General features: G+C 53.4%; 1 protein-coding gene across 3 annotated transcripts; it reads left to right on the top strand.

Annotated features, from left to right (window-relative positions):
* On the top strand, positions 1-27869 carry CD276 (CD276 molecule). Of its 3 annotated transcripts, none has more exons than XM_042941456.1 (10): positions 1-35; positions 13424-13562; positions 16121-16459; positions 16666-16980; positions 17622-17960; positions 18167-18463; positions 21544-21678; positions 22578-22619; positions 24068-24103; positions 26325-27869. In XM_042941456.1, exons 2-10 carry the CDS (start codon positions 13478-13480, stop codon positions 26564-26566), a joined length of 1830 nt encoding a protein of 609 aa, XP_042797390.1. In that variant the 5' UTR covers positions 1-35; positions 13424-13477; the 3' UTR covers positions 26567-27869. The 3 variants fall into 3 exon arrangements, with proteins under 3 accessions (XP_042797390.1, XP_042797389.1, XP_042797391.1); XM_042941455.1 differs by lacking the exon at positions 1-35 and adding an exon at positions 12053-12408; XM_042941457.1 differs by lacking the exon at positions 1-35 and adding an exon at positions 12053-12408 and having other exon boundaries at positions 26195-26414.

The raw sequence follows: 27869 nt of genomic DNA, 5'->3' as shown, positions 1-27869 counted from the left end.
CCGCGTCCCCGCGTCCCGAGAGCCGGCGCGGCGCGGTGAGTGCTTGCGTGGCGCGGGCCCGCGCGGGCGGGGGCGGCCTTTGTCTGCGGCCGAGCGGTGCGGGGCCGCCGAACCGCGTGCCGTGCCCTCCCTCGCCGGGCGCCCGCACCCGGCCATCTCCTCGGGTCCGCGGCGCAGCCCGGCTCTGGGCCCCCGACGCGCGGGGGCCGCCGGAATCCAACCCCGCCCCAACCTCGCCGCCGAGGGGGCTGGGGTACTGAGGGACCTGCCCTCACCCGGGAGGCCCTGGAGGAGGCTGGTGGGTGCTTGTGATTACCGGAGGCCCTGGGCGTGCAGGGGCGTGGGGACAGATCTGTCACTGTGTTGATTCTGGAAGGCTCAGGGAAGCCAGCCGGAGTTAGGAGGGAAGCGGGGTCTCCCGGGCCTGTAGAAGAAAACACCGAGTCCCATCCCCGAGGAGGGAGAGCTGCCGGGGAGGGGAGGGGTGGAGAAGGGAGCCCCACTCTGCTCGGCCCTGAAGGACCGAGTAGAGGACTTTCACGGGCAGCAGCGGGAGCAAGGGGGACCGATTCCGAGAACCGGTAGGGACAGCTGACCAGGGTGAAAGGTTGAATAGGTGTTGGGGGTGGGAGGCGAACACGAGGGAGCAGGGATGGGGCGGGCAATTTGGGCTCGGGAAGCGTCCAGGAGATGGTGGTTGAGGTGGGACGGAGAGGAGACGGGGAACTCGGTGGCGGGAAGGTGGGGACCGGGGTGGGGACACACTAGAGGAGAGGGGGTTGAATCTCCCAAGGAGAGTCCAAGGCCCTCGGTTGCTGTTTAGGGAGGGAGTTGGCAGGTTTGGTGGCCTAAGGCAGTGAACTGCCAGAAAAGGGGATTTATTTCTAAGCCAGACCTTCCCTAATGAGAAATGCGTGACAGATGACTCAGATATGGATGGATCTATCGCTGAGGGAAAGAAAACGTTAGGCAAAATAGTAAAGCAGAAAACATTGGGGGAAGAGGGAAAGGGTTTGTTTGACTTAATTGAGAAAAACTATTTACCTTCAAATTGGATGTGGATAATTGTAATGAGTCAATTTCATCATTAAATTAAGGCCCCAGGTCCCTTTTTACACGCATGTCTTTAGAAGTTAGCTTCTGTATTAGAAAGTAATGAAGCTGTTCTGTCTTTAAGAGAGTTATTCATTTAGTTTGACTTCCTCTCATTCCCTCTGGCCTCCCAGAAAGCCCTAGGAAATCTGATGCTGTGCAGCCTTCCTTGTAGTTTTGGGGGCTGAGGGAAATTGAAGTCTGAACTTGAAATTGTAGTCGAAACTTGTCTGATGGGTTGGGCCCATCTGAGTGGCAGGGAGGGGTGGAGGGCTCTGGGGCTGTAGGCAATGAGTGATGGCTCATATTTCCAGCTCATTTGGGGATGGGAATATTTTGGGGTGAGTACATTTCCCTGATACCTGGAGTTCTCAAGCTTTAGCACTAACACTTATGTTTAACTATCGAGCACGGAACCCTTTCTGTCTCATATTACATACATCATAGTCTGACATTAGGACACGTCTGGCATCAGTGAAATTTTTCTTCTTGACTTTGGGTCAGGGCTGTGAACGTGGGTTTTTGAGCTAAGGGATTGTAGGGCAAGGGGACTTTTGAAGGAGTGAGCTTTGCACCAAGTGGCCTCAGCAATGCTTTTATTGGTCCCATGACTGATGTTTGGAGTTCTTCCTCTCTTCAGTGACATCAGTAGTGGTTTCTCCTGCTTGCCTTCAGTGAGCTTTCCAATTTACTCCAGACTCCTGTGCTGCAAGAACTCAGACCACTGGGGGGCTTGGCTTGTTAGAGGTGAGAAGCCTGTGTTAATGCAAGCCTGATGGTGGGCATGAGTGCTGGGATTTGGGGACCTGTTTTTCTGTCCTGTTCCTGGCCCTCTGCAGTCTGACCAGGTACCCAATGGAGGCAGGTTGGCTGAAAGTTGGAGATGCTCCGATGCCTGACAGCCAGGTTGGGTGTTTGAATGTTGTGACATTTATGGAAATGTTGTCCCTTCTGAGGAGGCTGTGTCCTTACTCTGGTGAGGGTGACTTCGAAGCCTTCCTGGGAGAATTCCTCCACCCTTCACCTGTAGTCTTGTCTTGTCTGGAGTTATAAATCTTCATTCTTTGGGGCAGGATTTGGCCTTGACAGTGAGCTGGGCAGTACCGTTTGGGGTCCGATTGTCAGGGTGATCACAGAGCTGTGATTTCACAGCACCCAAAGAGATTCTTAGACAGTGTTGTAGAACAAGTCTCTGGCCTGCTGCTGGCTGGTTCTTGGTTGGACATGTGGGATTTTAAATGTGAAGAAAATGATCCAAATCCAAGCAGCCTCCAGGATTATGACCACATGGGACCTGAGGCTGTGGACCTGAGTCATGGGGTCAAGGGAGGAGGAAGAAGGGCAGGCAGGATGATGTCACTGCCCATGAGCTTATCCTCTGGGTGGGGGTATCCACTTCTCATTGCTGTCTTTTTTCCACACCCCAGGCCAGGAGTGACAGGGAGGTTCACTAGCAAATGGGGAAGCATAGTCTGGGCTTAGGGGAATAAGAGGGTGGGAACTGGTGGATGTGATCCTTGAGAAATTTCCTTTGGTCTCAAGCGGATCAAACATTTGGGAGAGGGCACATGTGCTTTTATGTAACCCTTGGCTGCCGCATCCTGGTTTTGCCACCCCTGCAGTATGAAGTTCCAGATAGGAACATGGAGTTTTCAGGTTTGGGGTGGGGGGAGGTTTGTTCTGGATGTTTAGTAGATATCATCTCATTGAATCATATCAGTCCTGTGGAGTAGGGTATCATTAGCTGTATTGTATACATGGGCAAGCCAAGGCCCAGAGAGGGGAAGTCACATGTCCAAGGACACACAGCTAGCAAATGCTGGAGCTGGAATGCTGTCTGTCCCTAGAACAGGTTCTTTCTGCCACTCTGGAGGCAGGGAAAGGCTTTACCCCTGCTTCTGGAGTCTGGCAAGACGTGCTAAAGGTCCCGACGGCAAGGCAGAGGGGACTCATTCGGGAGGCTGGGGAGAGAGCAGGCCTGACCTGGGTATCCTAGCCGGGGCCATTGCTGAGAGTGCTTGCTTCTCCAGAGGCCTAGTCCTCAGCACTCTCGTGCCTCCAAAGCCCCTCCTCCACTCTCCAGTTCTGACTCGTGTTCCCTGCCAGCTGCTCCCACTCTCCCTCTCATTCTCTTTGTGGTCCAGAGAATGGATGCCTCCTCCACGCCCCTAATTCCTTTGGGCATCTGGCCTTCCTGAGGCATAGGGAGAGTATCAGAGGGAAACCCACTAGGAGTGGGGAATGAGAAGCATTTTTTATTGGGATCCTGGGAGTAGGAAGAGATACTATCTCTGGGCTCCCAGGTTACCCTAAAGTCAACATGGCTTCCCAGGGACTGGGCCTTCCCTCAGGGGACACTGGAGTTTGTGCCCTGTACTGGGGGATATGGTAGCAGCAGGGGCAGTAGGGGCTGGAGCCCATGATGCTTGGTGCTGTGATCTTGTATTTGGGAGGAGGAAGGGGGAGAGAACCGCTAGGGATGAGCCAGACACAGAGATGGGGCCAGATTGTGAGTCTGCTGCTTTGGAGCTGGGGTGCAGGTGGGATTCTTGGTGGAAAGGGGGTCATAGAAGGAGTAATGGTCTCAGGGACCTGATGTATAATCCAACAGAGGAGCTCCTGGCTGGGGAGCGGGGATGATGCTCAGTGCAGGGGGTCCAGGAGGCCTTATCCCTATGCCTATGGCAATAATCGTGATAGGAATAACAATTATTACTGCTGTTTGTAGGTGCTGGGTGCTTTCCCAAGTCCTTTCTGTATATTGTCTTATTTTATTCTCATAGCAGCCCTTGTGGGGTAGGGATTGTGACTCCTGTTTTAGAGATGTGGAACCAAGTCTCAAAGAAGTTAAGTCATTTATACTTGATCATGTGTTTAGCAAAACTTTTGAGTCAGAATTTGAACCGGGAGCTGCCTGCTCCTAAGCCCAAACTGTATCCTGGGGCAGACAAGGTGGCCTCACGATTCCATTTAACAACACAAAAGGCCCAAACTGACTCAGGTTATCAGGAAAAGGGAAGGTCAACAGGGGGGCCGTTCGCAGGCTGTCCTATAATCATCCTAGAAGGTAATTTATAAATTTATAAATATAATTTATAAATTTATTTTATAAATGAGCCTCAGAGAGGATGTCTTCTGAAAGTCTCATGACTAGGAAGTGGGGAGTCTGGATTTAAACCTGTATCTCTGACTCCAGAGGCATCTCCTTAAACACCAGGGCTCACTTCTTCCATGAAGTCTCTTCTCTCTACAGCAGCTCAACCTGTGATCAAGCTTATAGCACGGGATGGTGGTGGGACCTTCCTTTGAGGACTGAGGAGATAAAGACCTGGAGAGACGTGGGTTTGCCCTAGGGAGCCTAGCAAGTGAGTGACGGAACCTGGTCTAAAATCTATACAAATCTTTGAAGTTGCTGTTTTCTTTTTGTTAATTGCAAAGGAATCACATGCTCATTGTCAAAGTTACAGAAGTATATCAAGAAGTGCACATAGACGCTTACCCTCATTCCCATGCCCCGGAGTTGGGTTCACTATCACACTTCCAGACCCTTTTCCCACATACAAACATCCATCTCTTACCATCTATCTAAACACACACGCACTCCTTCATTTATTCAACAATGCATTGAGCACTCATTATGTGCCGGGACTTTGCAAGAATTAAGGATACAATAGTCAATAGAGCAGATGCTGTTTCTTCTCCGGGAGGTTCTAGTATGACATGAGGAAAAGAAAGCTGTGCAGTGAGTAACAGGGATTTCCTTGGAGTGGCAGATCTCTGCCTGGCTTTTCTGCCAAGGTGACTCTCAGGATAGAGATGTTACCTATGTCATGCATGTTATAGGACGTAGAAGAGGCCGCTGCGGTGAGGGGCAGATGGGAGGAGGTGAGGCTGGGGAGGTGAGCAAGGCCGGACCGGGTAGGGCTCTGTGGGCCATGGAGGAGCTGATTAAATATTGAACGTGTTGGCCTGATGCAATTTATGGTTTTTTTTTGCAATTTATGTTTTTATAGCAGTAATTCTGTTTGCTGTGTAGAGTCAAGACTGGAATATACAACTGGGCGGGGGACGAGAGAGAAAGTAGAGGGACCAGTGAAAAAGCTTTTGTGGTCATCCAGGCAAGAGATGATGACGACTTGGCAGACCAGAGAGAACCGCACAGGTGGAGAGAAGCAGGAGTGAAACTATCAGAAAAGTCAGCAGACTTGTTTTCTGCAAAGGGCCAGAAAGTAAATATTTTAGGCTTTGTGACTATTGCAACTACTCTGTTCTGCTGTTTGTAGTGCAAAAGCAGCCACAGACAATACGTAAATGAAATGTGGCTATGTTCCAATGAAACTTTATTTACAGATGCTGGAATTTGAATTTTGTGTGATTTCCGTGTCTCATGAGATATTCTTTTGATTTCCAACCACGTAAGAAAGTAAACCCTTTCTTAACTGGTGAGCTGACCAACCAGGCAGTGGGCTGGATCCGGTGCTCAGGCCATAGTTTGCCGACCCCTAAAATATATTTTGGGGTTAGGAATGGTTGTTCTTGGTGATGGATTCTCGAGGTGAGAGAAACTCAGGTTTCTGGCTTGAGCAGAGAGTGGAGAGCGGTGCCTCTCCCATGTGGGAAGAGCTGGGGAGGAACAGGTTTGAGGGGTACATCAACAGATTGAAGAGGGACAGGTTAAAAGTGAGTCACTGGCACAGAGATGTTGAGGGGACAGTTGGAGCTCAGAGAGAGAGGTGTGGGCTTGGAGAAGAAAATCTGGAAGTTGCCAGCATATAAATGATATTTAAAGCCACGGGAGTGGATGAAGTCATCTAGGAAAAAATAGTAGAGAGATTTGAGGAGAAGGCCTAGGAGCCAACCCCAGGAGGTTCAGTGCTGGAGAAGGAAGGACCTGTACTGAAACATAGGTGATACTGACACAGAGAGAGAGGACCATGGGACCATTTGTTAATATAGAAATGAGATCATACAGTTGACAGTATACTTTATTGACATGATATATGCCGTGGAATTATTTCCATATTAGTACACATTCTTTTCAAAAGCTATGTGCTATTCCCTTACGTAGATGCACCATAATTAATGTACCAGTTCCCCACTGTTTCCCATTTTTGCTGCTAGCTGGGCGTCTTTGAGACTGGAGGTAGTGGATCTGTAATCCAGTTCCTACAAACTGCAGCCCGTGGGCCAAATCTTCTGCTGCTTGTTTTGTATAGCCCACAGCTAAGAATGGTTTTTACATTTGTCATGGTTGAAAAAAAAATCATGTGATTCATGAAAATTACATGCAATTCAAATCTGGGTGTCCATAAATAAAGTTCTGTTGGAACACAGCTCTGCTCATTCATATATACATTGTCTATGACTGTTTCCCTGTACAATGGCAGAGTTGAGTAGTTGTGACAGATATCAGATGGCCTGCAAAGCCTAAAATATTTACTATCTGGACCTTTACAGAAAGAGTCTTTTCCACTAGCTCCAGCAGAACAGCTCTGGGAAGTCTGATGGGGTGTGGTTTGGCTCATAGGCCTGTTCCAGGGCCAATCACTGAGGGTTCTCCAATGAGTCCGTTCTGGACACCCGCCGAGGCCCCACACTGGGGGTCAGTCCCACCAGCACCACATGGACTAGGTTCCCTGCAGGACAGGGGAGCCTTGTTTTTAGAAGGAGCCAGTGTAGAACAAGAGAGAAGCACTCTAGAATGAAGGATGCGGAGGAAAGTGACAAAGAGTATCAAGACTGACTACTGAAGGCAGAGAACGTCTCCTCAGTATCTATTTTGTTTCTTTGTCAAAGAAGGAAGTTGCAGAAGCTGTGAAGAAGGTGTTCAGGCCAGGTGGGGAGGTGATAATCTGCTTCACATGGATTTATCTTCTGGCCCCTGTGATTGTCCGACCTGGTGCTGAGTGAACTTGGAGATAAGGTAGCTGAGAAGCTGTCCGGGAGATTTCAGGACAACTGGAGTAGACAGAGGGGGTGGGGGTCATAGCCTTCTACGGTTTCCCACAGTGTACAGAATCAATCCTGAACCACCCCCTGACCACCTCCCCTGCCCCATCTGCCATTCCTCAGAGCCCCTGTCTTCTCAGAGGGTGCTGTGGGGGCCCACTCTTTGCTCAAGCTGCCAGACTGCTGAAATCTCTCCTCCTCGGAACCTCCCCACCCCTCCAGGGAACTGCTGGACCCTCCACCCCCATAGTACTTCTTCATGTTTGTTGCATGAATGGAGAAGTGAATGCCAGGACGCCTGAGATGAGCAGATGGCCAGTTTTAGGGGAGAGAAGGCCAATTATGGGAACAACAGATTGGTGATCGTGTCCTTCACCCCTGACAAAATCCTGGAACCAGTCATTAATCGAGCACTTGAAGAAGAGTACATCTTCTTCAAATGAGCCTTTTTTTTTTTTTTTTTCCTGGTTCTCTGCATTTGACCGGTCGTCTGCCAGAAGTAGTGACACCTTGCGGATAGGACATGTGATGAGCAGCTGGGTAGGAAGACTCCTAATCTCAAAGCCCTGAATAGCGGATGGACGTTGATCCAGGGACAGAACCTAGTGCTGCGGGGTCTTCCTGTTCCTGTCCTCTTCCTGAGGACCTTGATGACACGAGAAACAAAGCACAGAGAAGAGAGCAATTTTGGGGGGGTGACGTTCATTTTTCTTGTTTTCATCCACCAAAAAATTATCGATTGCTTTCTGCGTACCAGGAACTGTCAAAACAGTACTTGAAAAGATCACGATGGTTACACAACACTGTGACTGTATTTCACACCACCGAACTGTACATTCAAAATGGTCAAACTGGTAAACCTCACGTTCCTTACATTTTGCCACAATTTGAAAGAGAAGATCGTGACAGTTGGAGTGATGGACTCAGCTTAGCTGGCTGAAAAGTAACGGGAACCCTAATGAAACATCCCATAAAGTTCCACCCCTTCCCCAAGTCCGTCAGAAGAGGATGGCAGAGATGAGAATCAGCAGCAATGTGACTAAATGGCTTCCGGTCATTGGCCACAACTTGGCCTCTGTTATTTTGGGTCATATTGGTGAATACTATTGCATGGCTGCCCAGTGTGAGCTCGTCAAGGGAGAAGAAGATCTAAAACTTGCAGGGAGGAGGCAGACTTGTTCTACAAGGTCAAAGGAGGACTGTATGGGAGACAGATTTGGGCTCAGGATAGGGCAGAGCTTTCTACCGGTGACAGCTGCCCCAAAACCAGCGGACTTCTTTGGGAGGTAGTGGGTGCCCATCACTGGAGGGGGCAAATGGGTCATGAGGGTGGCCAGAGAGAGGTTCCCTGTTCTGATACCTGATCATTAACTTCTGCAGTTTCTCCAGAATTTGTTGGGGGACCTGTTCTCTTTCCAAAATCTTCTTCAATGATCCCAACTTTGGCTCCCATCCCTATGAGCGCGTGCATATCTCCCTGTCCTGTTCTGAGTTCCAGCTCTGTGTGTCCAGGAGTCCGTGTGACATTTGGCACGGATGACCTGTAGCTCAAGCCCGGTGGGAAGCTTCCTCTTAAACATGCTTCATTTCCAGGTCTCCCCATCTTACGATGGGTGCGCACATGTGCCCATTTGTTCAAGCCTTCAGGATGTCCTTGCCTCTTTCAGCCCCTCCTTCCCATACAAACAATCCCCAAGCCAGGTCACATCTACCCTTGAAATATCTCCTGAGCTGGGCCCAGGCATCATTAAGTGACTGAAATGACACAGTGTCCAGTTCGTATTTTGAAACACCTATTTTAGATGTGGTTTCCTTTTGCTGCTCTGAGCAGTGGCAATTTTCATGGGGTGGGAAGAGCTGGGAGAGAAGGATGGAAAGGAGGGGAGGGATGGCTCCTTAAATTAGTCACTTCAGATGCTGTTAAGAAAGACCCAAAATAACAGTGACGCTAGAGTAGATGCTTATTCTCACCCATGTGACAGTCCGGGTATGTCCAGGGCTGATACTGCAGCCCCTCAGGGGGCCTTGTGTCTTGCTGTTCTGAAGTCCCCAGAGTGTTGCCTTTGGCAGCGTGGCCTCAGATGGCCACCCCAGCTGTTTCAGCTAGTGGGAAAGGGGAGGAGAAAAGAGAGGGTATGCGCCCTCAGTTCCTCTCTTACCCGGTTAGCCGGAAGATGGTCACACGGACACACGTTTCCCCTGCAAGGCAGGCTGGGCTCTGTAGTCTTTAGCTGAGTGGCCATGTGCCTAATTCAAAATTCTACAGAAAGGGAGAGTAGGTATAGGGGGAAACTGGTGGTTTCCGCTGCAGTCATTTTGTACATTTCAATGTGACCTGCGTGGTAGTTAACTAACTGGCTATACCTCAAGGATACGGTACATACAAGTTTAACGTACTGATCAAGTTCCACGAGGGTCCAGCAAAGCATTTGTCGTACTTTGTTTTTAAGTTTATTTATTCATTTTAAGAGAGAGAGAGAAAGAGAGGGTATGCGTGTGGTAAGGGGCATAGAGAGAGGGAGAGAGAATCCCAAGCAGGCTCTGTGCTGTCCGCGCAGAGCCCGACATGGGGCTCAGTCCCACGAACCGTGAGATCATGACCTGAGCTGAAATCAAGAATTGGATGCTCTGCCAACTGAGTCCCCCGGGCGGTGCCAGCAAAGCATCTCTTTTATACATAGGAATACTGAATTTAGAGAGGGGAAGTCATCTGTTAAAAACTGCACAGCAGTGTCAGAGCTGAGAGCAGAACGCCAAACTTGGAACTCATTTCCTACTATTTCAAAGGGATCTGGGCACATAGGTAGTGCCAGGAGGACAGGTCACTTGGGGCTGGGGAGGAGCTACCCTTCCCAGCCTGTCTACCTGGGGAGCTGCTCGTCATTTTTCAGGACTCACCTTTAGGGTTATTACGTCTCTGAGGTGCTTCCAAGTAGTTCTTACAGTGTCTTAAATAATATACTATATTGAAGTGCAGTGATTTACATGCACTTCCCTATTGGAATGCAGGCTCCTTGAAGACAGACACAGCTTAGTCATCTCTCTGTCCCCAGATCTGGTAGGCCTGTCTACCAGGTACTCAGTGAGTGGTTAAATGCACTACTGAATATACAAATGAATGTATATTCAAGGAGTCCTTCAACTGCAGATAATAAAAACTTAGCTGAAAGTAGCTTGAGTTAAAAAAAAAAAAAAAAGATTGACTCAAGTATCTGGGCAGTCTAGGTGTGCTTCAGGCATAGCTTGATCCAGGTGCTAAACTGCTGTTTTCAGAAGCTCTGCCTCTGTGCTATGCTGGTTAGCACAGATTGACACTAGTTATGCGGTTTGACTCTTCTTGCCCTCTTGGTGGGAAGCATTGTCCAAGTGGCCCCTGCAGAGATTGGGAGGAGGCAGGGGGTTAAGAGAGTATGGGGTGGTCATAGTGGGGGCAAGGAGTTCCTCTTGAGCATCCCTAGGTTCGAGGTATCTTGTTTTTGGTTTTGGCTTAATGGGGGCATATCTTGGGTCCTCTCTTGGGAGCTTCCCTGTGGCCACACCTCTGCTGGGGTTGGATGAACTTCCTGTACTGTCAGGCTAAGGGTGGGCTGGTCCCCTCAGTCCTGCTTCTCCGGGAAAGCCAAGGCACTCTGTGTTCTTTCCTGGCAGGGCTCCTTGGAGTTCCCACACTGGGCTGAGACTGGGATGAAGGAAGAGGAGGAGGGAGGGCTGGCTGGTGACTCATGGGGAGGGGTGGTGCATGCTGACTCCAGGGCCCGTCCTGCCAGGGGATGAGAATTCCCCTTTGTAGAGAAGGTGGGCAGGGCTGTGCAAATGCAGCATGCGATCTGTGCGTCTCCATGAGGCTCTGAGACAGGGGCAGCTCGTCTCTCCCAATGGGCGGTGATTGGCTTTCTGTTTCCAGGCCAAGCCCCTATTCCCTGTGTGGCACCTTGTCTCAGAGATGCATTTCTCCCTCGGGCCCTCAGCCCCTAGGGGCCCAGCTGTTGGGGTAGGAGCCTCTTGGTGCTGTGGAATTCTCAGGTCATCTTGGTTTTAGACTGTCTTCAGGCTTTTCCCGAGGGTAAACCATGAGGGTGGGAACTTCCCTGGGTTCAGAATCTAGGAAGGTAATCAAGGTGGGCAAGCCCAATGCCCACCCCTGGAAAGCTTCTCATTCTCCCTCTGGAGTGAAGGACGGCTTGGCCCTTGGAGAGCTCTGATAGGTCTGATTAGGAGAGAGGTGCTCCCTGACCTCCCCTACCCAGGAATGGCAGGCATTCCCAAGAGACCCTGGCTTAATGTCTGGAGACTTCATAAGAAAGGTGTTGAGTGCCAGGCAGAGCAAAGTGGCTTTATTTCAGTGGTAAGTGGGGAGCCATGAAAGGTTCTTGAGCATGGGCAAGGATGTGAGCAGATTCCTGTCTTAGGTCCTGAGAGCAGACATCGTAGACAATGAGGTTGGTGGGGGCAGAGCAGAGATAGCAGGGCCAGTGAGGAAGGTCACAGGTGGGTCAGAGGAGTGCTGACCCCATGAGTCAGGGTGGGAGTGACAGGCATAAACAGAGAGGGAGGGGAGAAGGAGCTGGCCTGGAAAGAACAGATAGGCCTTGGTTTTGTCTGGGGGTGAAAGAGAGGAAGGGAGCCTTGGGATCTGGAAGCTTCTTAATCCTTAGTCCCTGGTTCTTCCTTGGGGGTGGGGGTGGGGAGCAGTGCGGGAGGCCGCTGCCTGCTAGCTTTTCCTGTGGCCAGTGGTTGCCCTTGTCAGCAGGATGTGGTGCCCGCCAAGGGTGCCTTTATGAATGAGCGAGAAGGCTGCTGACTCAGCAGGCGGCGAGGCTTTGAGGCTGCCAGGTTTGGACCGGAAGTGTCTGGGAAGGAAGTGGCTGCTCAGGGCTTCCCCGCTGTGGACAGCTGGGGTGGGGGGGGCAGGATGCACCCGGTTTGGCTGAGGGACTCCCTCAGCCCAGCTGCCTGGTGTGTGTTGGGGGGAAGGGTGGGGGGAGAGGTGCTTGGCTGGGACTGGAAGGCCTGAGGCCAGGTCCCTTGTGACCCGCATGATGCTGACAGCTGTGGGTGAGATTTGCTCCTTGGGAGAGGCAGAAAGGTGTGGCAGGAGGCTGGGCACCCAGACCCTCCTCATCTGTGCTCACTGGCAAATTATATCACACTAACAAAGTCCCCTCACTTGTATGGGCTTTTTTTTTTTTTTTTTTTCTCTTGCAAAATGGGACCGAGTCAACACCCCCTCTCCCTGGGTGGTTGTGAGAATGTGAAATCGTTTGTGTTCCTGTTGAACGGTGTTGGATAGACCGAATCCACACTCGTTATGTGGCTCGATAGGACGTGGCATGAACAATCAGGCAGCAGCTGTGGGACAGGGTAGAGGTGGGTACGGCCTGCCCGAGTCAGACACCGTGGGGGGCAGCCAGGATTGGGAGCACGGCTGGGCCCAGGGAGGCATGGGCCTCTCTGGCTCAGGTCTCACCTGTGACCACACACATACTTCGCACTCAGTCCTGACTTCAGCCTCTGGGGTCCACCCCAGGCCTGGCCTCTTCCATTTCCGATTGGTCTCAGGAACTCAGTAAAGAGCGCCAAACTAGCAAATATGCTGTCTCTTGGGCCCCCTGTGCTTACACCAGCTGCCTCCTAGAACTCTCCCCTGAAGTTTCTGCACAAACATTGCTAACTTCACACACCATACAGCGGATGCCTCCATGTTCTGTCTCAGCGACCGTCTCGCCTGCTCACCGGGCTCAAAACTGTGGCCGCTCTGACGGCTCCCTTCCGGCTCCCTTCCTCTCTCCCCACGTCCTCCACTGCTGTTGTTTTCACCCAGACCTGCTTTATCTCTTCTCATTTATCCTGTACATGCTATCAGCATCATTTTTATGGAGCACAGCTCTGACCATATCCTTTCTCCTGTTCCAGAACCTTCAGTGGCTCCCAGTTGCCTTCAGGATAAATTTCAGAACTTTCAGCTTATCTCTACGTCTGGCTCCAGCCTCAGCCCTTACTCTCCCCACCAGCTGTTGTCTAGAGCCAAACTGAGCCAAACTGACCTGTGCACATTCTTGCCCTGGGCCGGCCAGCCTTGCCTCTACTTGCCGCCTTGCCTGTCTTCCTTATAGTTCATACCAACATCTTAGTTCTGAAACGTTGGTCCCAACTGCCCCCATGTGCCCTGGTCTAGCCTCCCCAGTGACTCAGTGAGTGCCCTCTTGCTAGCATCTCTCAAAAAATCCCTCAAGTGGGGAGCCTTGTAGGGTGTGGAGGGAAGACCTGCCAATGGGCAATCGAAACCTTCCAGGAGCTTCCAGGTCCAGGGGGCGTGAGGTGAGGGAGGGCCTGGGGAGGACCGTTGGTTGGAGACAAAGACCTCACTTCCTCTTCCTCGCAGGCAGGGGCAGCCTTCCACTACGGAGAGCCCAGCTGTCAGCTGCCTCTCAGGAAGATGCTGTGTCGCTGGGCCAGCGCGGGTGTGGGTGTGCGTGTGCGTTTGGCCACAGCCCTGGCAGTGTTGTGGGTCTGCGTCACAGGTGAGGGGAGCAGCGTGGGGACCGGATGGGGGGAGGGTGCCCACACCCACCAGGGCTTCTTCTAAGCCTCTGTCTAGCAGGGATGGGGAGGGTTTTGGCGAACGTCCTCCCAATCTCCCCTGTGCCCTGGCCACACGCCTTTCCATCCCTGGGATTCAACAGGCAACTTACTTTGCATTTGTTAGCCTGTCTCCTCTTCTGTAAACCGGTGATGTGAGCACTAACGTGTTTCTTGAGCACGCAGTGTGTGTTCGTTCCCTCCTGAGGGCCTTTGCATGTACCGTTCCCTCTGGCTGGAATTTTCTGTCCCCAGACATTTGCACGACTTGATCCTTTATTTTGTTCAGGTCTTTGCTCCTATGTCACCTTCTCTGCAAAGCTTTCTTGGCTACCTTGTGTGAAATAGCACATCATCTCTCCCTGTCCTCAACCGTGGCATGCTTCTTCCCAGCCTTTTCCTCCACCTGACATGTTATAGGTTTACCTGCTTATTGCCTGCTCTGCTCAAAGAGCAAGGTCTATCCCCAGGGCCGGGATTGGTGCAGCCACACGGTAGGTGCTCAGTCACCACGTTGAATAAATGATGTAAATCTTCCCACACAGCTCTTGGCACAGAGTCAGCATTCAACAATGGCATTACTTTTAATAACCACATCCTCAGATTTGAAATCCTTAGCCTCTGGCACAGGGAGAGACTGCCTCCTTCTGCCATAGGGGAAGACAAAGCTGAGTGTCTCGTGCCACCTGCTGGTCATAAAGAGGAAACAACTCTGTGGTCCCGGCTGCTCTGATTTCTTTAGAGAAAGAGCTTTATCTGGGTGATTCCTCAGGTTTCATCCCCAAATGCCCCTTCCACGGGGCACCAGTTGGAGAGGTGGCCTGGGGCCTGGGATTGCAGCAAGAGATCCAGGGCCAGGTTAAGACCTTTAGAGGTCTCTACACACTACAAAGATTATGATCCCCTCGCCCTGTGTATAATTCGCAATAAAAATACGAACCGTAAAGTGTTATTTTTCTAAATGCAAGAAACCTTTAATGGGTGCTATATCCCAGTCAGCTTTGGGTCATGACTATTTTATCCTTACACTTTTTGAGTGTGCCTGCTTCGCTGGTGTCCGTCTTACAAGGACCACTGAAATAGTCCGTTCTCCACAGAGGAGCCAGAGTGAGTTGTAAGCATTATTATAGCCAGATTATGCTGATTAACACCTCCCCCGCCACCCCGTGACTTCCCATTACATGTAGCACACCTAAATTCTTTACTGGTCTTACAAAGCTCTCCCATCCAGACTCTCCTGCCACACTGGACAGCTACCTGATATTTTCACATAGGGAGCTGAATCTTGCCTCAGAGCCTCCGTACCCATTGTTCTGTCTAGCTGGAACACACTTACAATAGCTCTTTTTTTTTTTTTAATGTTCATGTATTTATTTTTGAGAGAGAGAGAGGGAGAGAGAGAGAGGTCACGCGCAGGGGAAGGACAGAGAGAGAGGGAAACAGAATATCCCAAGCAGGCTCCACACTGCGAGCCCAGAGCCAGACTTGGGGCTTGAACCCACGAACTGTGAGATCATGACCTGAGCCGGGTCAGATGCCCAATTGACCGAGTCACCCAGGCGCCCTGACACTAGCTTTTTGTATATCAAGCTCTTTTTCATTCCCTTTAAATCTCAACTTAATATCCTTTTAGTGAGAATGTGACTCACCACCACCTTGAAAGGTATGGGCATTCTTTCTTTCCAGTATAAAAGCTAATCATGTCTTTTTAGAAAAAAAAAAAAAAAAAAAAAAAAAAAAAACAATGAGAAAGTACCTGTTATCCTTTCTCATCCAGAGAAAACCACTATTTAAAAAATTTTTTTTACATTTATTTTTGAGAGACAGAGACAGAGCACAAGTGGGGGAGGGGCAGAGAGAGAAGGAGACTCAGAATCCGAAGCAGGCTCCAGGCTCCGAGCTGTCAGCACCGAGCCCAAGGCAGGGCTCGAACCCACAAACGGCGAGATCATGACCTGAGCTGAAGTCAGACACTCAACCGACTGAGCCACCCAGGTGCCCGAGAGAAAACCACTATTAACATTTGATATACACTCTCCTTTCTGATTAATAAAGATAACATATACTTATGAGAAAATGCGGCTAGCTCAGACAGGTATAAAGTACCTGTCAAATTTTTGAAAAGCTACCACCTCTAATCCTTCGGGGTTTGGATGAGCCAACAAGGAGCGCAACAAGGACCTGCGGCTTTCCTACTCCTAATCCCACGCTAATGAGAACTTGTCTTAGTTTGACCCTCTCTCCCACTAAAAGGTAAGCTCCGTAAGGGTGTGACCTTGGTCTTCTCTGTTGCATTTCTAACCCTTATGTTTGACAAATAGTAGGTGCTTACTATATAGTCTCGCTGACTGAATGGGGACCACAGATAATAAAGTTACTTTGGGTCTCAGGCCTTAAAGGAGGGTTGGACCGGCCTGGGGTTAACATGGAAGCTGGAGGAGAGCTAGGGAGGCTCCCAGTGTCTACACCCTTCCTCACTGCCCCACCCCACTGCCCCCAGGCGCACTGGAGGTCCAGGTCCCCGAAGACCCCGTGGTGGCCCTGGTGGGCACCGATGCCACCCTGCGCTGCTCCTTCTCACCCGAGCCCGGCTTCAGCCTGGCGCAGCTCAACCTCATCTGGCAGCTGACGGACACCAAACAGCTGGTGCACAGCTTCTCCGAGGGCCGGGACCAGGGCAGCGCCTATGCCAACCGCACCTCGCTCTTCCCTGACCTGCTGGCTCAGGGCAATGCGTCCCTGAGGCTGCAGGGAGTGCGGGTAGCTGATGAGGGCAGCTTCACCTGCTTTGTGAGCATCCGGGACTTCGGCAGCGCTGCAGTCAGCCTGCAGGTGGCGGGTGAGCGCCGGGAGGGGGCGCCCTCCCCTGGATGCACGCCTCACTTCCCGCCGCCCCTTACCTCTTGTGCCATCACGAACCCCATACATAACTCAAGCCCCATTAATGACCCCTGTTCCTCCAGGTGCCCTATCCTGCACCGCGGACCCCCATCCCCATCCTTGCCTTACCTCGACCTCTGCCCTCTACCCTCTGCCCCACTCCAGCTCCTTACTCGAAGCCCAGCATGACCCTGGAGCCCAACAAGGACCTGCGGCCCGGGGACATGGTGACCATCACGTGTTCCAGCTACCGGGGCTACCCGGAGGCCGAGGTGTTCTGGCAGGACGGGCAGGGTGCGCCCCTGACCGGCAACGTGACCACGTCGCAGATGGCCAATGAGCAGGGCTTATTCGACGTGCGGAGTGTCCTGAGGGTGGTGCTGGGCGCCAATGGCACCTACAGTTGCCTGGTGCGCAACCCTGTGCTGCAGCAGGACGCTCATGGCTCTGTCACCATCACGCCCCAGAGAAGCCCCACAGGTTTTTGGTTTTGGTTTTGGGTTTCGTTTGCTTAAATCTCCCGTGAGGGCCGGAGGTTTGGGTCCTATCAGCAGGGCGGGAGGTTTGGGTCCTATCAGCAGGGGCCGCAGGATTTGAATCTCGCTCCCTGTCTTCAGTCTCCCAGAACAGTGGCATTTTTGTAATGATAACAGGAAAGATAAACAGGATGGGGAGGCGGGGAAACTCACGTTGGTGGTGGGGGGTGAGGACAACGACCACAGGCCTTCTACCGCTCTCCGGGTTTCCTGACTCCAAGGCTCAGGAAACCTCTGGAAAGGATGGAGAAGCATTCAGATCTCAGCAGAGAGCGTACGGATAGGAGAGGGAAACGGATCCATCTCAGGGGAGGGGGGTTGTGCTAGGGTTGGATGCTGCCCTAGGACTGGCCCCCGGGGACAGGCATTATCAGGCCAAGGCCAAGCTGCTGTGGTTCTTGTCATAAGATTAGGGTGACTCCACGTCTGGGAATCTGGAAACTCAATCTGCTTTTGGGTCTGGAGAGAAACTGGGAAGATGGAACAGGAACTGGGAGTTAATAGAGGAGGAGATCTGTGAGGCTGTGGGCTGGTACCCCGGCTTGTCCCCGCCCCTCCTTACCGCCTACCCAACCTCGCCCCCAGGCGCCGTGGAGGTCCAGGTCCCCGAAGACCCCGTGGTGGCCCTGGTGGGCACCGATGCCACCCTGCGCTGCTCCTTCTCACCCGAGCCCGGCTTCAGCCTGGCGCAGCTCAACCTCATCTGGCAGCTGACGGACACCAAACAGCTGGTGCACAGCTTCTCCGAGGGCCGGGACCAGGGCAGCGCCTATGCCAACCGCACCGCGCTCTTCCCCGACCTGCTGGCTCAGGGCAATGCGTCCCTGAGGCTGCAGCGAGTGCGGGTAGCTGATGAGGGCAGCTTCACCTGCTTTGTGAGCATCCGGGACTTCGGCAGCGCTGCAGTCAGCCTGCAGGTGGCGGGTGAGCGCCGGGAGGGGGCGCCCTCCCCTGGATGCACGCCTCACTTCCCGCCGCCCCTTACCTCTTGTGCCATCACGAACCCCATACATAACTCAAGCCCCATTAATGACCCCTGTTCCTCCAGGTGCCCTATCCTGCACCGCGGACCCCCATCCCCATCCTTGCCTTACCTCGACCTCTGCCCTCTACCCTCTGCCCCACTCCAGCTCCTTACTCGAAGCCCAGCATGACCCTGGAGCCCAACAAGGACCTGCGGCCCGGGGACATGGTGACCATCACGTGCTCCAGCTACCGGGGCTACCCGGAGGCCGAGGTGTTCTGGCAGGACGGGCAGGGTGCGCCCCTGACCGGCAACGTGACCACGTCGCAGATGGCCAATGAGCAGGGCTTATTCGACGTGCGGAGTGTCCTGAGGGTGGTGCTGGGCGCCAATGGCACCTACAGCTGCCTGGTGCGCAACCCTGTGCTGCAGCAGGACGCTCATGGCTCCGTCACCATCACAGGTAGGTAGTGGGCAGATGAACAGATGGGGAGGACGGAGGGAGCCGCTGCCTTTTTTTCTAGATTGAGAGCTGCAATTTAGTTAGGTTTGGGGGGTCAGAAGCCTTTTTAAAAACATTCTCATACATTTCAGCTGTCTCAAATTCTTCACCAAGAAGTCCTTAGGGGACTTTCTTTAACGAGCTGATAAAAGCCATTTGTAATATTCGCCCTCCTAAGAACGCCTTAGGTGGTACTTGTGCTTCTTACACGGGGGAGGGCGTAGCTGCCTGGAATCTGGAGGTGTGGGTGGGAGCTCCAGAGCAGACACAAGGCATGGTGAGGCAGGGCGATGGGAAGGTGTTGCTGTGATCTGAGGCCCTGAGGGACAGCTGGGCCTGTCAAGGTGGTCAGTCCCCCACACCCCATCCGTGGCAGCTCTTGCACACGGGAGCTCTCAACCCAGGCAGCAGTTGTGGGTGGGGCGGAAATCTCTGCTGCCCCCATGTGGTCAAACACCAGATTGATGCCGCCCTCTTGGTGATTCCCTCTATCTGGTTGGGGTTTTGTTTGGGGTCCGAGCCCAAACACCCTCCCTTCCTGTAGTGTCCACATCAGTGGGTGCTCCTTGTGTCTCGGGGTGTGAAGAGGGGGCCTCCCCACATACTCTGGTGTCAGGATAGCAGGTTCTGTCTGTCTGGTTGTCCTCTTTTCCCTTCCCATGACTTTCCCTTGCCTGGTGTGTTTCCAGAGAGGATAAGAAATACCAGGTAGAATGAGGTCAACGGAGAAAGTGAAGCTTTCTGAGAAAGGAGTCAGGAGTCAGAATGGGCTGGAGCAGTCAGGAGAGGTCTCCAGGGACAGGCAGGAGTTGAGAGGGTCTTGAAGGATTGGTGGACTTTGTGATAATTGGCACACTGGGCTGAACTGGATATTTGCCACGCCGTGCAGAAAGGGTCTATGGGTGTGAGTGGAACTGTAGGGAGAATGCTTAGCCCACCTAGGAGGGGAAAAAAAAACACCTTTATTTTAAACTTTAGTAGGTAACATTGAGAGTGCTTTTATTTCAGAGATGAGGAAACCAAAGCCCAGCGAGGAGAGAGAACTTTCCCAAGTCTACAGACCGGCAAAGTGGCTCTATTTGGGGGGTCAGGCACCTCTTTGAAAATTGGATACATGATAAACACAATAGTTTGCATTGACGTTTAGAGGGTGCATGGCCCCTCTAAACCCATCCGTGGGGTCTGTGGCCCTTGACTCCAGCATCCTTCGGTGAGCAGATGAGCCAGGACCAGAATCCAACCTTTAGCCTCTCAGCCTAATTTTCTCTTCTCCCCACCACCCATTCTCCTGGTTTTGTAAGAGCAGGTCTGGCCTACTTTGGAGCCCTTGGCCTGTATTTCACTCCAGGCAGCTTTATGCCTTGTAAAACATTCTGGGATTCAGGCTGTCAGTCCTCCAGCCTGGTCTCTCCCACACCTGCTGGAGGTTAGTGAAGTCGAATGTGCTGTGCATGGAGGGGGCTTTACGGAGCAAGCACTGGAAATGGAACCTCAACACCCAGGTCTGAGCCCTGCTCTTTACGGTTTGAGTGAGGGCATGTCTGACCTGTGTTCTAGGCACTGACACCAGTCAGGGGGTGAACGTAGAAAGGGGTCCTCCCTCCTCCTTGGTATTTCTGTGGCTCTGTGCCCTCCTTTGCTACAGGAGCCCCGCTGAGGATCCCCAGGGGTTTCCTTCCCAGGCTTCGTGGACTAGCCTTCCTGGCCCTGCATGTCAGCTGCTGCCTTCTCCTGCTCTCCTGAGTGATGTGTCCCTTTGCTTGCAATGTCCTGAGTGTCAGCTCTGCCAGCCATGCTGGCCGAAGGGAACATCTGCTGCACATGCCTGTGTCCCTGCCAGGGCCTCTGCTCGCTGAAGGTCCTCCTGGCACGGCTCTTTGCAATGACGGTGACTTCTGCAGAACCAGCTGGCCCCCTAAGACTGCCGATGCCCTGGGCGCTCAGGGTCTCCAGAGACCAGAGGAAAGCAGCTCTGTCTTTTGTTAGATTTGACGTCCCCAAGGCTTCTGCCCAGGACCCAGCACGGGCCCAGGGCCTGGGCGGATGGCTAGCGTGCTCAGAACAGCTGCTGGGGCTGATCCAGGTGCGGGCGCCTCAAGCCCTTCCCTCTGCTGCGAGATAGCTCACAGGAGGGCCCCCACGCTTCCCAGAAACATTCCCCTGGCAAGTCTCCTCCTCTTGGGTAAACCCAGAACCCTCACTGGGCACCCTTAGTTCCCACCCCCATCTATGTGCAGGGCTCCCCCAACACTTTCTGTAAAGGGCTGGATAGTAAATATTTTAGGCTTTGTGGGCCACGTACAATCTCTGTTGCTGCTGCTGCTGCTGCTTTTCCTTCCCCTTCTGCGCCTCCTGTTTCTTTTTTTGTAACCCTTTGCAAATATAAAAACTATTATTAGCCCACAGCCTGTACAAACACAGACCACAGGCCAGATCTGGCTCGCAGACCATGATTTGCCGACTCCTGATCTGTAGGATGGGGCGTATCACCAGGTGGGGTTGGAACAGTCAGGGAGGGCCTCCTGAGGAGGGGAATCTTAAACGAGGTGAGAGTTTGGGAGCACTTTTTAAGGTAGGGGAACCTGACAGCAGTGGTGTGGAGGCTGGAAGGAACCAGTTGTCTGTGCAGAGAATGGTCAGGGCACCAGTTCGGCTGGAGCAGAGGTTCCTGGAGTGGAATTGGAAAGGAAGGCTGGGGAGGGTAAGCGGTAGCCACATGATAGAGGTCATCCAGAAGGTTGAAGCATTATTCAAGTGTCAGTGGGGAGCCGTAGAAGGTTCTAGAGCATCATCAACTTCAGACTCTTCAACCCTGCCGGGGTTGAAGCATTTGCACACCAGCCATGGCTGTGTCAGGGTTTGGATGTGTCTCAGTGTGTGGGGAAGGGGCGTGGGGACTGAAATGAGGTCTCTTCATAGTGCTGGAGCCCAGCAAGGGTGGGAGCTCCCTTCATACCTTGTGGCCCCAGGGTGTGCTGTGCTCAGGGCCATGGGTGCTGGGCATGACCGTCTCTTCCCATTCTCCCCACTTCCCCTCCCAGGGCAGCCCATGACATTCCCTCCCGAGGCCCTGTGGGTGACCGTGGGGCTCTCTGTCTGCCTTGTCGCCCTGCTGGTGGCCCTGGCCTTCGTGTGCTGGAGAAAGATCAAGCAGAGCTGTGAGGAGGAGAATGCAGGTGAGCGAGAGAGAGTGTGTGCATGCACACACGTGTCTTTGGGCATGTGGGTGTGTCTGTGACATCAACAAGCGGGTCGCTTCCTAGTGACAGAATGAGCATGAGTGTGCCCATGGGGTCGGACTGCACGCGTGCGACCTTGAGGCTGAATATGGCTTGTGTGTGTGAACAGGTGCACGCCTGCCTCTCAGGGTGGGAATACAGCAGGCTGAGCGTGTGTGTGAGTGGGACTGGAAGAGAGTGGTGGGGACTTGTGGGGCTCAAGTGCGGTGGTGAGGGTGGAGGTCATATGAGCGTGTCTGCGAGTGGCGGTGTGGGTATAGAGCGTGAAAGTTTAGTGACACGTGCGTGAATGCTGCATGGCTTCGGGTCTCACTGTGCAAGGGTGTGTCCGCCTCCTGGCAGGCAGAGTCTGAAGCAGCTGCCGTTAGCTAGGCTGGGGTCAGTGTGGGTTGACTTTGGTGACCGGCAGGTGGTGAGTTGGCATTGGTAGATAGGTGGTTTGAGCTTGGCAGGTAAGTATGACCACTCGGGTGCATGGTGGGAGGTGAGCACACACCGGTGAGCGGGGTTTTGGTACCGGCTGGTGGCACGCACAGGCTTCCAGGGGCGACCGTGAACGTAGACGGTGAGAGGTGGGAGCTGGCTGGGCATTGGGAGGGAGGGTGCAGATGTGGAGGAGGAGGGACAGACAGGTGGGTGGTGCTTATGTTGGAGGCTGGTGGTGGACGGGCTTGGCGAGTGAGCAGATGGGGGAGTGATGGGGTGGATGGGTGGGTGGGTGGAGGGGTGAGAGGAAGGTGCTTGGCTGGGTGAGTGGTGGGCGCTCTCAGATGGGGAAGTGCGGTAGTGACAGTGGGTGGCAAAGGTCTCTTGTTCGCTGAGTCCTTGTCTTCCAGGTGCCGAGGACCAGGACGGGGATGGAGAAGGATCCAAAACAGGTGAGTCTGAGCTTAGAGCTGGCCTTATTGGCTGAGAGGACACAGGGACAGGATGAGGACTCTAGCAACTGGAGGAGCCACATTCACTTGAGGTTTGATGAAGTGTCTCGTGGACTGTGGCCTCCTACCCAGGTGAGTCTGGTCTTTGCTTAGCGTTAGGCCTGGATCTGGATTTCCCTAGACTCCCTCCCAGGGGCTGCTGCATCTTTCCTGCCTGCCTTGCCTTTCTACCAGGGCCAGGTCCCCTCTGAGTGACCCTGCGCCATGGGGTCTGGTGGCTTCCTAGAAGCAGAGTGAGGACTCAGGAGAAGGGCATCCTGGGTTGAAGTTCCAGCTCCAGCCTGTAGGCGGAGTGGCCTTGAGCAAGTCACTTTGCTTCTCCAGGCCTCCGTTTCTTCATCTCTGAGTCTTGGTTTCCTCCTAATGACTGCCTCCCTTCATAGGTTGTGTGGGTTAATTAAATGAGATAACGTATGTAAAGGGCCTAGTGCCATACCTGGTGCCTGGTAAGTGCTCTCGATATCTTGGAGTCGTGTTAGTCGGCAGTTTAAGACAGTACCATTCTGGTTAGAGGCTGTGCGACTTCAGGCAAAGTGCTTTGCTGCTCTGGGCTTCAGTTTCCCATCTGTAAAGTGTTATCCCGACGCTGCCTTGATGGCACCAGAGGGCTGTTCTGAAGCTCTTTCAAGTGACCAGATACATAGGTGGTCTGCAAAGGGGATGGGACTTTGGGGACACAGACCTGGAGCCCAGCTTGGGGCCGGTGCCCAGGCACTGGTGTTTTGTGGCCCCCGGAGGCCTCACTGCCCTCCCTTCTGGGGCTCCTGGCTGGGAGAGGCAGGTTCCCGCTGAATCATTTGGGATGGTGCCAGTTGACACCGGTCCCCTCCCCACCCCCGAAGAAGGAAGAGCAGGAGACGGACACCTGGGGACTGCCGCAAATTATGCCAATTAATTTTCTGCCTTTGGTGTGGAGACAGCCCTGGGATCAGGCCTCATTTTTCTTGCTCAGAGGCAGATGTAGTTGAGAGAGGGAGGGGTGGGGAGAAGAGGGTGGCCTAGAGATTTGTTCAGTGTCAGGTCTGCATGACCCCAGGCCCACCTGGGATCGTCTGCGGCCTCCTGTAGCTTCTTACTTGGCCCTTATTTGCAGGGCAAACTCGGTGTCCTTCCACGTCTCCAGCTCACTGGAGGGCAGGGTAGCTGTTCCCATTGTATAGATGGAGAAAACAGAGGCCCAGATGGGAGTGACAGGCTACAGAGCAGAGCCAGGGCTCGGGACAGTGGCCTAAGACCCTCCCCTGGTGCTGGGATGTTGCCCTCATCCTCCCAGCTTCTCCCAGTCATCCAGGCCCGCCTTCTTCCCCGGCTCTCGTCCCTCTGTGGGACCCCGTCCCCCTCCCCTTCCCGTGGTTCCCCCTCACCATGTGCCCCTTCCTTTTTTGCAGCCCTGCGGCCTCTGAAACACTCGGAAAGCAAAGAAGGTAAAGACACGTGGTGCTTGAGAACATGTGTCTGTGTGTTTGCACATCTGTGTGTAGGAGGCTGGAGGAGGGTCCTTGGTGGTGGGGGTGGTGATCACCTTTTCACCACCTGGTGACCTGAGGCTCCCTCCCTGGGGGAGCAGCCTTGACTCCCCGCTGGTGCAACGGCAGCAGGCAGAGTAACCGAGGTCCTGGCTGCTCTAATCGGTTGCAGATATGACAGAGGCATCACAACGACACGAATTTATTTCTCTCTCCTGTAACAGTCTAAGCATTAGGTGATCGTAAGGCCACTGATGTCCTGGAGCCAGGTTCCATTTATTGGTGTCTGCCCCCTTCTGCGCGGAGTTTCCACCCCGGTTCCAAGGCTGCTCCAGCTCCTGTGGCCCCGCGCCCCTCCCCTCCGGAAGGGGAAAGAGGAAAGGGAGGAAGGTTTTTTCCCTAGGGCTTGACTGGAAATAGCTCCTGTTACTCCGGTTTCCACCATCCATCGATCAGAGCCTAGTCACACGACGCCTACCTAGCACAAGAGAGGCTAGGAAATACAGTTTTCAGCCAGGCAGTCATGTTCCTGTTACATGGTAGGTGGTTAATCAATGTTAACAATCATCGTTATTCATATTATACGGCATCAGCGGTTACATCGAGAAGGGGTTGGTTAGAAGTAAGTTTGAGATTCATCCTTACTGAAAGTAACCAACAGCGACATCTGAGTACGTGTGTTTGTGTGGAGATACCCGTGTATCTGTGTGTGTGTGTGTCTTGTGAACAGAACGTTCCATGGGGCAGTATCGCTATAGATCTGAATGGCTTCCGCCTAAAAGTCCAAGTTGGCTGCTAACAGTTAAAGGAAACTTAAATCTTCTTAAGGGTTCCTTGGTGTCCCTGTCAGGAAATAAACTTTCACTGAGCTCCTGGAGGCTCACCCCTGCATTTAGGGGAGAGGGGAAGGACATAGGCCCTGGAAACTTCCAGAGGCAGGGGGCAATGGGGCCCTCTGAAACCTGCACAAAATACATGTACACGAGGGCCATAGACTCAGACTTTCACGAAAGGCAGCAAGAGGTGTTTAGGAAGGCAGCCTTGTGCAGAAGGTAGACGCCCCTGGGTTAGGAGGGGAGACCTTGGGTCTAGTCTCCGCCTCTGACCTTCCAGGAAGTTTCCTCATCTGCAGAATGAGCCCCTCACTTACAGATGGTTGTGATAGGATTAGACAGGGGACAAATGCACAAGTGCTCTGTCAAGCAAGTCTTTTAAATGCTGTAGAATGTTCCATGGCAGTAATGGAGGCCTGTGCTGAGGTACAGAAGGATGGAGATAAGTGATCTGCCTCTCTGTTGTTCTGAGCCAAATGAGGCATAGAAGGATCGAGCAGTTGGAGATGAAAATGTCAGCCTTGTTCCGGAAGAGGGCTGCAGAATGGCCCGGTCCTGCTCTGAGTGTGGCAGCCTGGCCCCCCAGTCTCTGATCACACTGGGTGAACCCAGAGGCAGGATCCGGAAGGGAAGACTACTTCCCTGGGACACACGGAGCCCCAAGGGTGGGAGCGGAAGGATCACACATGCCCTGGTCCTCCTTCTAAGCTCCCCATTCAGGTCGGGGAGTGGGGCGAGGCCAAGGGTGTGAGTCCACTGGGTGCCCCCCATGTAGAGATAAGAGCCAGAGGGAGGGAGGTTCCCCACAGCACTGCTCTTGGGGAGCTCCGTGTGGGAGGGGGAGCTGGGAAGGATTTTTTGCTAGTGGAGGGGAGGGTATGACGGAGGGGGAGAGAAAGGGAGGTGGTGGTGGGAGGGGACACGTGTGCCAGGGAGAGGGGACAGTGGATGGGAAGGGTGTGGGGCGGGTAGACTGGGGAAGATTAGGCAGCCTCCCTCAGGGACTTCATGGTCCGTCTGATGCTCAGCTCCCGTGTCGGGGTCAGTCTGGGCCTCCAGGGCAGTGCGTAGCACAGGGAGCTGCTAGTCAGACTGCGGCGGCCACCGCCAGACACACTCCGCACCCGAAAGTGTGTGACCATGTGCCTGGCCCGAGAGCAGAACTCCTGCATTTAATGCCTTTTCCCCTGCTTTTTCTTTCCATCGTGAAATGTAGATGATGGACAAGAAATAGCCTGACGGCGAGCACCAGGGGGCTGCAGCCCCTGCCTGGGGGCTCCCACCTCTGGCTGCACTGGGGCCTCCGGGTGAGCCCTGCCTCCGACAGATGCCTCCCACTCTGGCAGGTCCTGCTCACTCTCCAAAGGACAGAGAGGCCACCCTGCAGCCTTATTTCTCCGATGGACGTGACTCCCAAGTCATCCTGCTGCCTTATTTCTCCAGTGACATGATACGTAAATCATCCTACTGTCCTATTTCTTATGGACATGACACAGAGACCACCCTGCCACCTTATTTCTCCAACGGATATGCTGCACGGACCATCTGGCTGCCTTTATGTCTCCAAAGGACTCAGTATTCAGACTGATGCTCTGCCTTATTTCTCCAAAGACAGGATACACAGTCACCCCCGGCCTTGGTTCTCCAGTGGCCCTGATATACTAGTTATCATTTCTCAGCCTTTTCTTCCACCCACCTGTGAGCCCGTCTGCTCGGACAGGGACCCTGAGCCTTCAGCATCTCCTCAAGTCCAGAGGCGGCTCCCCTCCTGCCCGCCCCTCCTCTGGCCCCAGCGTCGGCCTTTCCCTCCCTCGCTGACTAAAGACAGCGCCCTTCCCCCGGGCCTGTGGAGGCACACAGGCGCATGTGCTGGGTCACGTGCTGGGACACGTTCGGACCTCCCTTAGCCCAGTCTCTTCCGTGGTGCCGTGGGCTGTGCCCCGTGAGCTCCCCCTCCACGGGAAGCATGTGCTGGTCACACTGGGTCTCCGGGTGTCCGCGTGGGCCCCCTGGGGGTCAGCTTCTATCCCACTGTTTTCCCCTCCTTTCCTTTTGTTCATCCATTCTAGTAACAGTCACTGAGCATCCGTGGGGTGTCAGCACTGTGTTAGGTACCTGGGACCCAGCGTGAGAGGACAGGCCCCTTCTCTAAGGAGCTTGCCCTTCAGCTGGGAACTGTCAGGAAACCTGCAACCGCCTGCTACAGCCTGCGGCTCGTGCGGGGGCTCCTGCCCTGCTCTCTACTGGACCCCTTTTCTGTGCCCACAGCTTCCTGGATACCTCACTCCCACCCCCTCCCTAATCCTTACCCAGAGCAGGGGCTGCGGGCAGAAACCTGGAGAGAGGGGCAGAGCCTCTTGCTAGACCTGAGAATCTGATGGTTTCCAAAGTCCTTCCAGGCGTGAGCAGGTGGGCAGGTGGCCATGGCACTCTGGACCCCGAAGAGCAGAAGCCTAAGTGAAGCCTGGGGATGGGGCAGGAGGGCCGCAGGGACACAGCTCTTCCCCTCTCACCCCCCCCACCCCCCGCCCCAACCACGGTGCTATTCTGGGTCTGGGAAGACATCTCCTGGCTTGTCCTTTGCTGGCCTCCAGCCTCCGGAAAACTTCTGATGTCCTCCCGCTGACATTTCTTCCTTCCCCAGGAACGGAAGAGGTGGCATGTCTAATTTAAATGTGGGACTCTGAGGAATTTTGTTAACTGGGGGTGTATTTTGGGAAAAATAAATGGCTTTGTAGAAAGCTTTTTCTCCGAGAAGTGTGTGGAAGCAGGTTGGGCGCAGTACTTGGCAGGAAGGATTCCCTCTGGGACATTTGAGGCCAGAGTGGGATGCCTGTATCTCCTCCCTCTCGCCGTCCTTAAACCGCTGGATCTCTGTGACCAGGCCATGC

This window comes from Panthera leo, chromosome B3, assembly GCF_018350215.1.
Source record: "Panthera leo isolate Ple1 chromosome B3, P.leo_Ple1_pat1.1, whole genome shotgun sequence".
Taxonomy (NCBI): domain Eukaryota; kingdom Metazoa; phylum Chordata; class Mammalia; order Carnivora; family Felidae; genus Panthera; species Panthera leo.
Note: the sequence above shows the minus strand (reverse complement) of the source record. Positions and strands in the feature narration are given on the sequence as shown.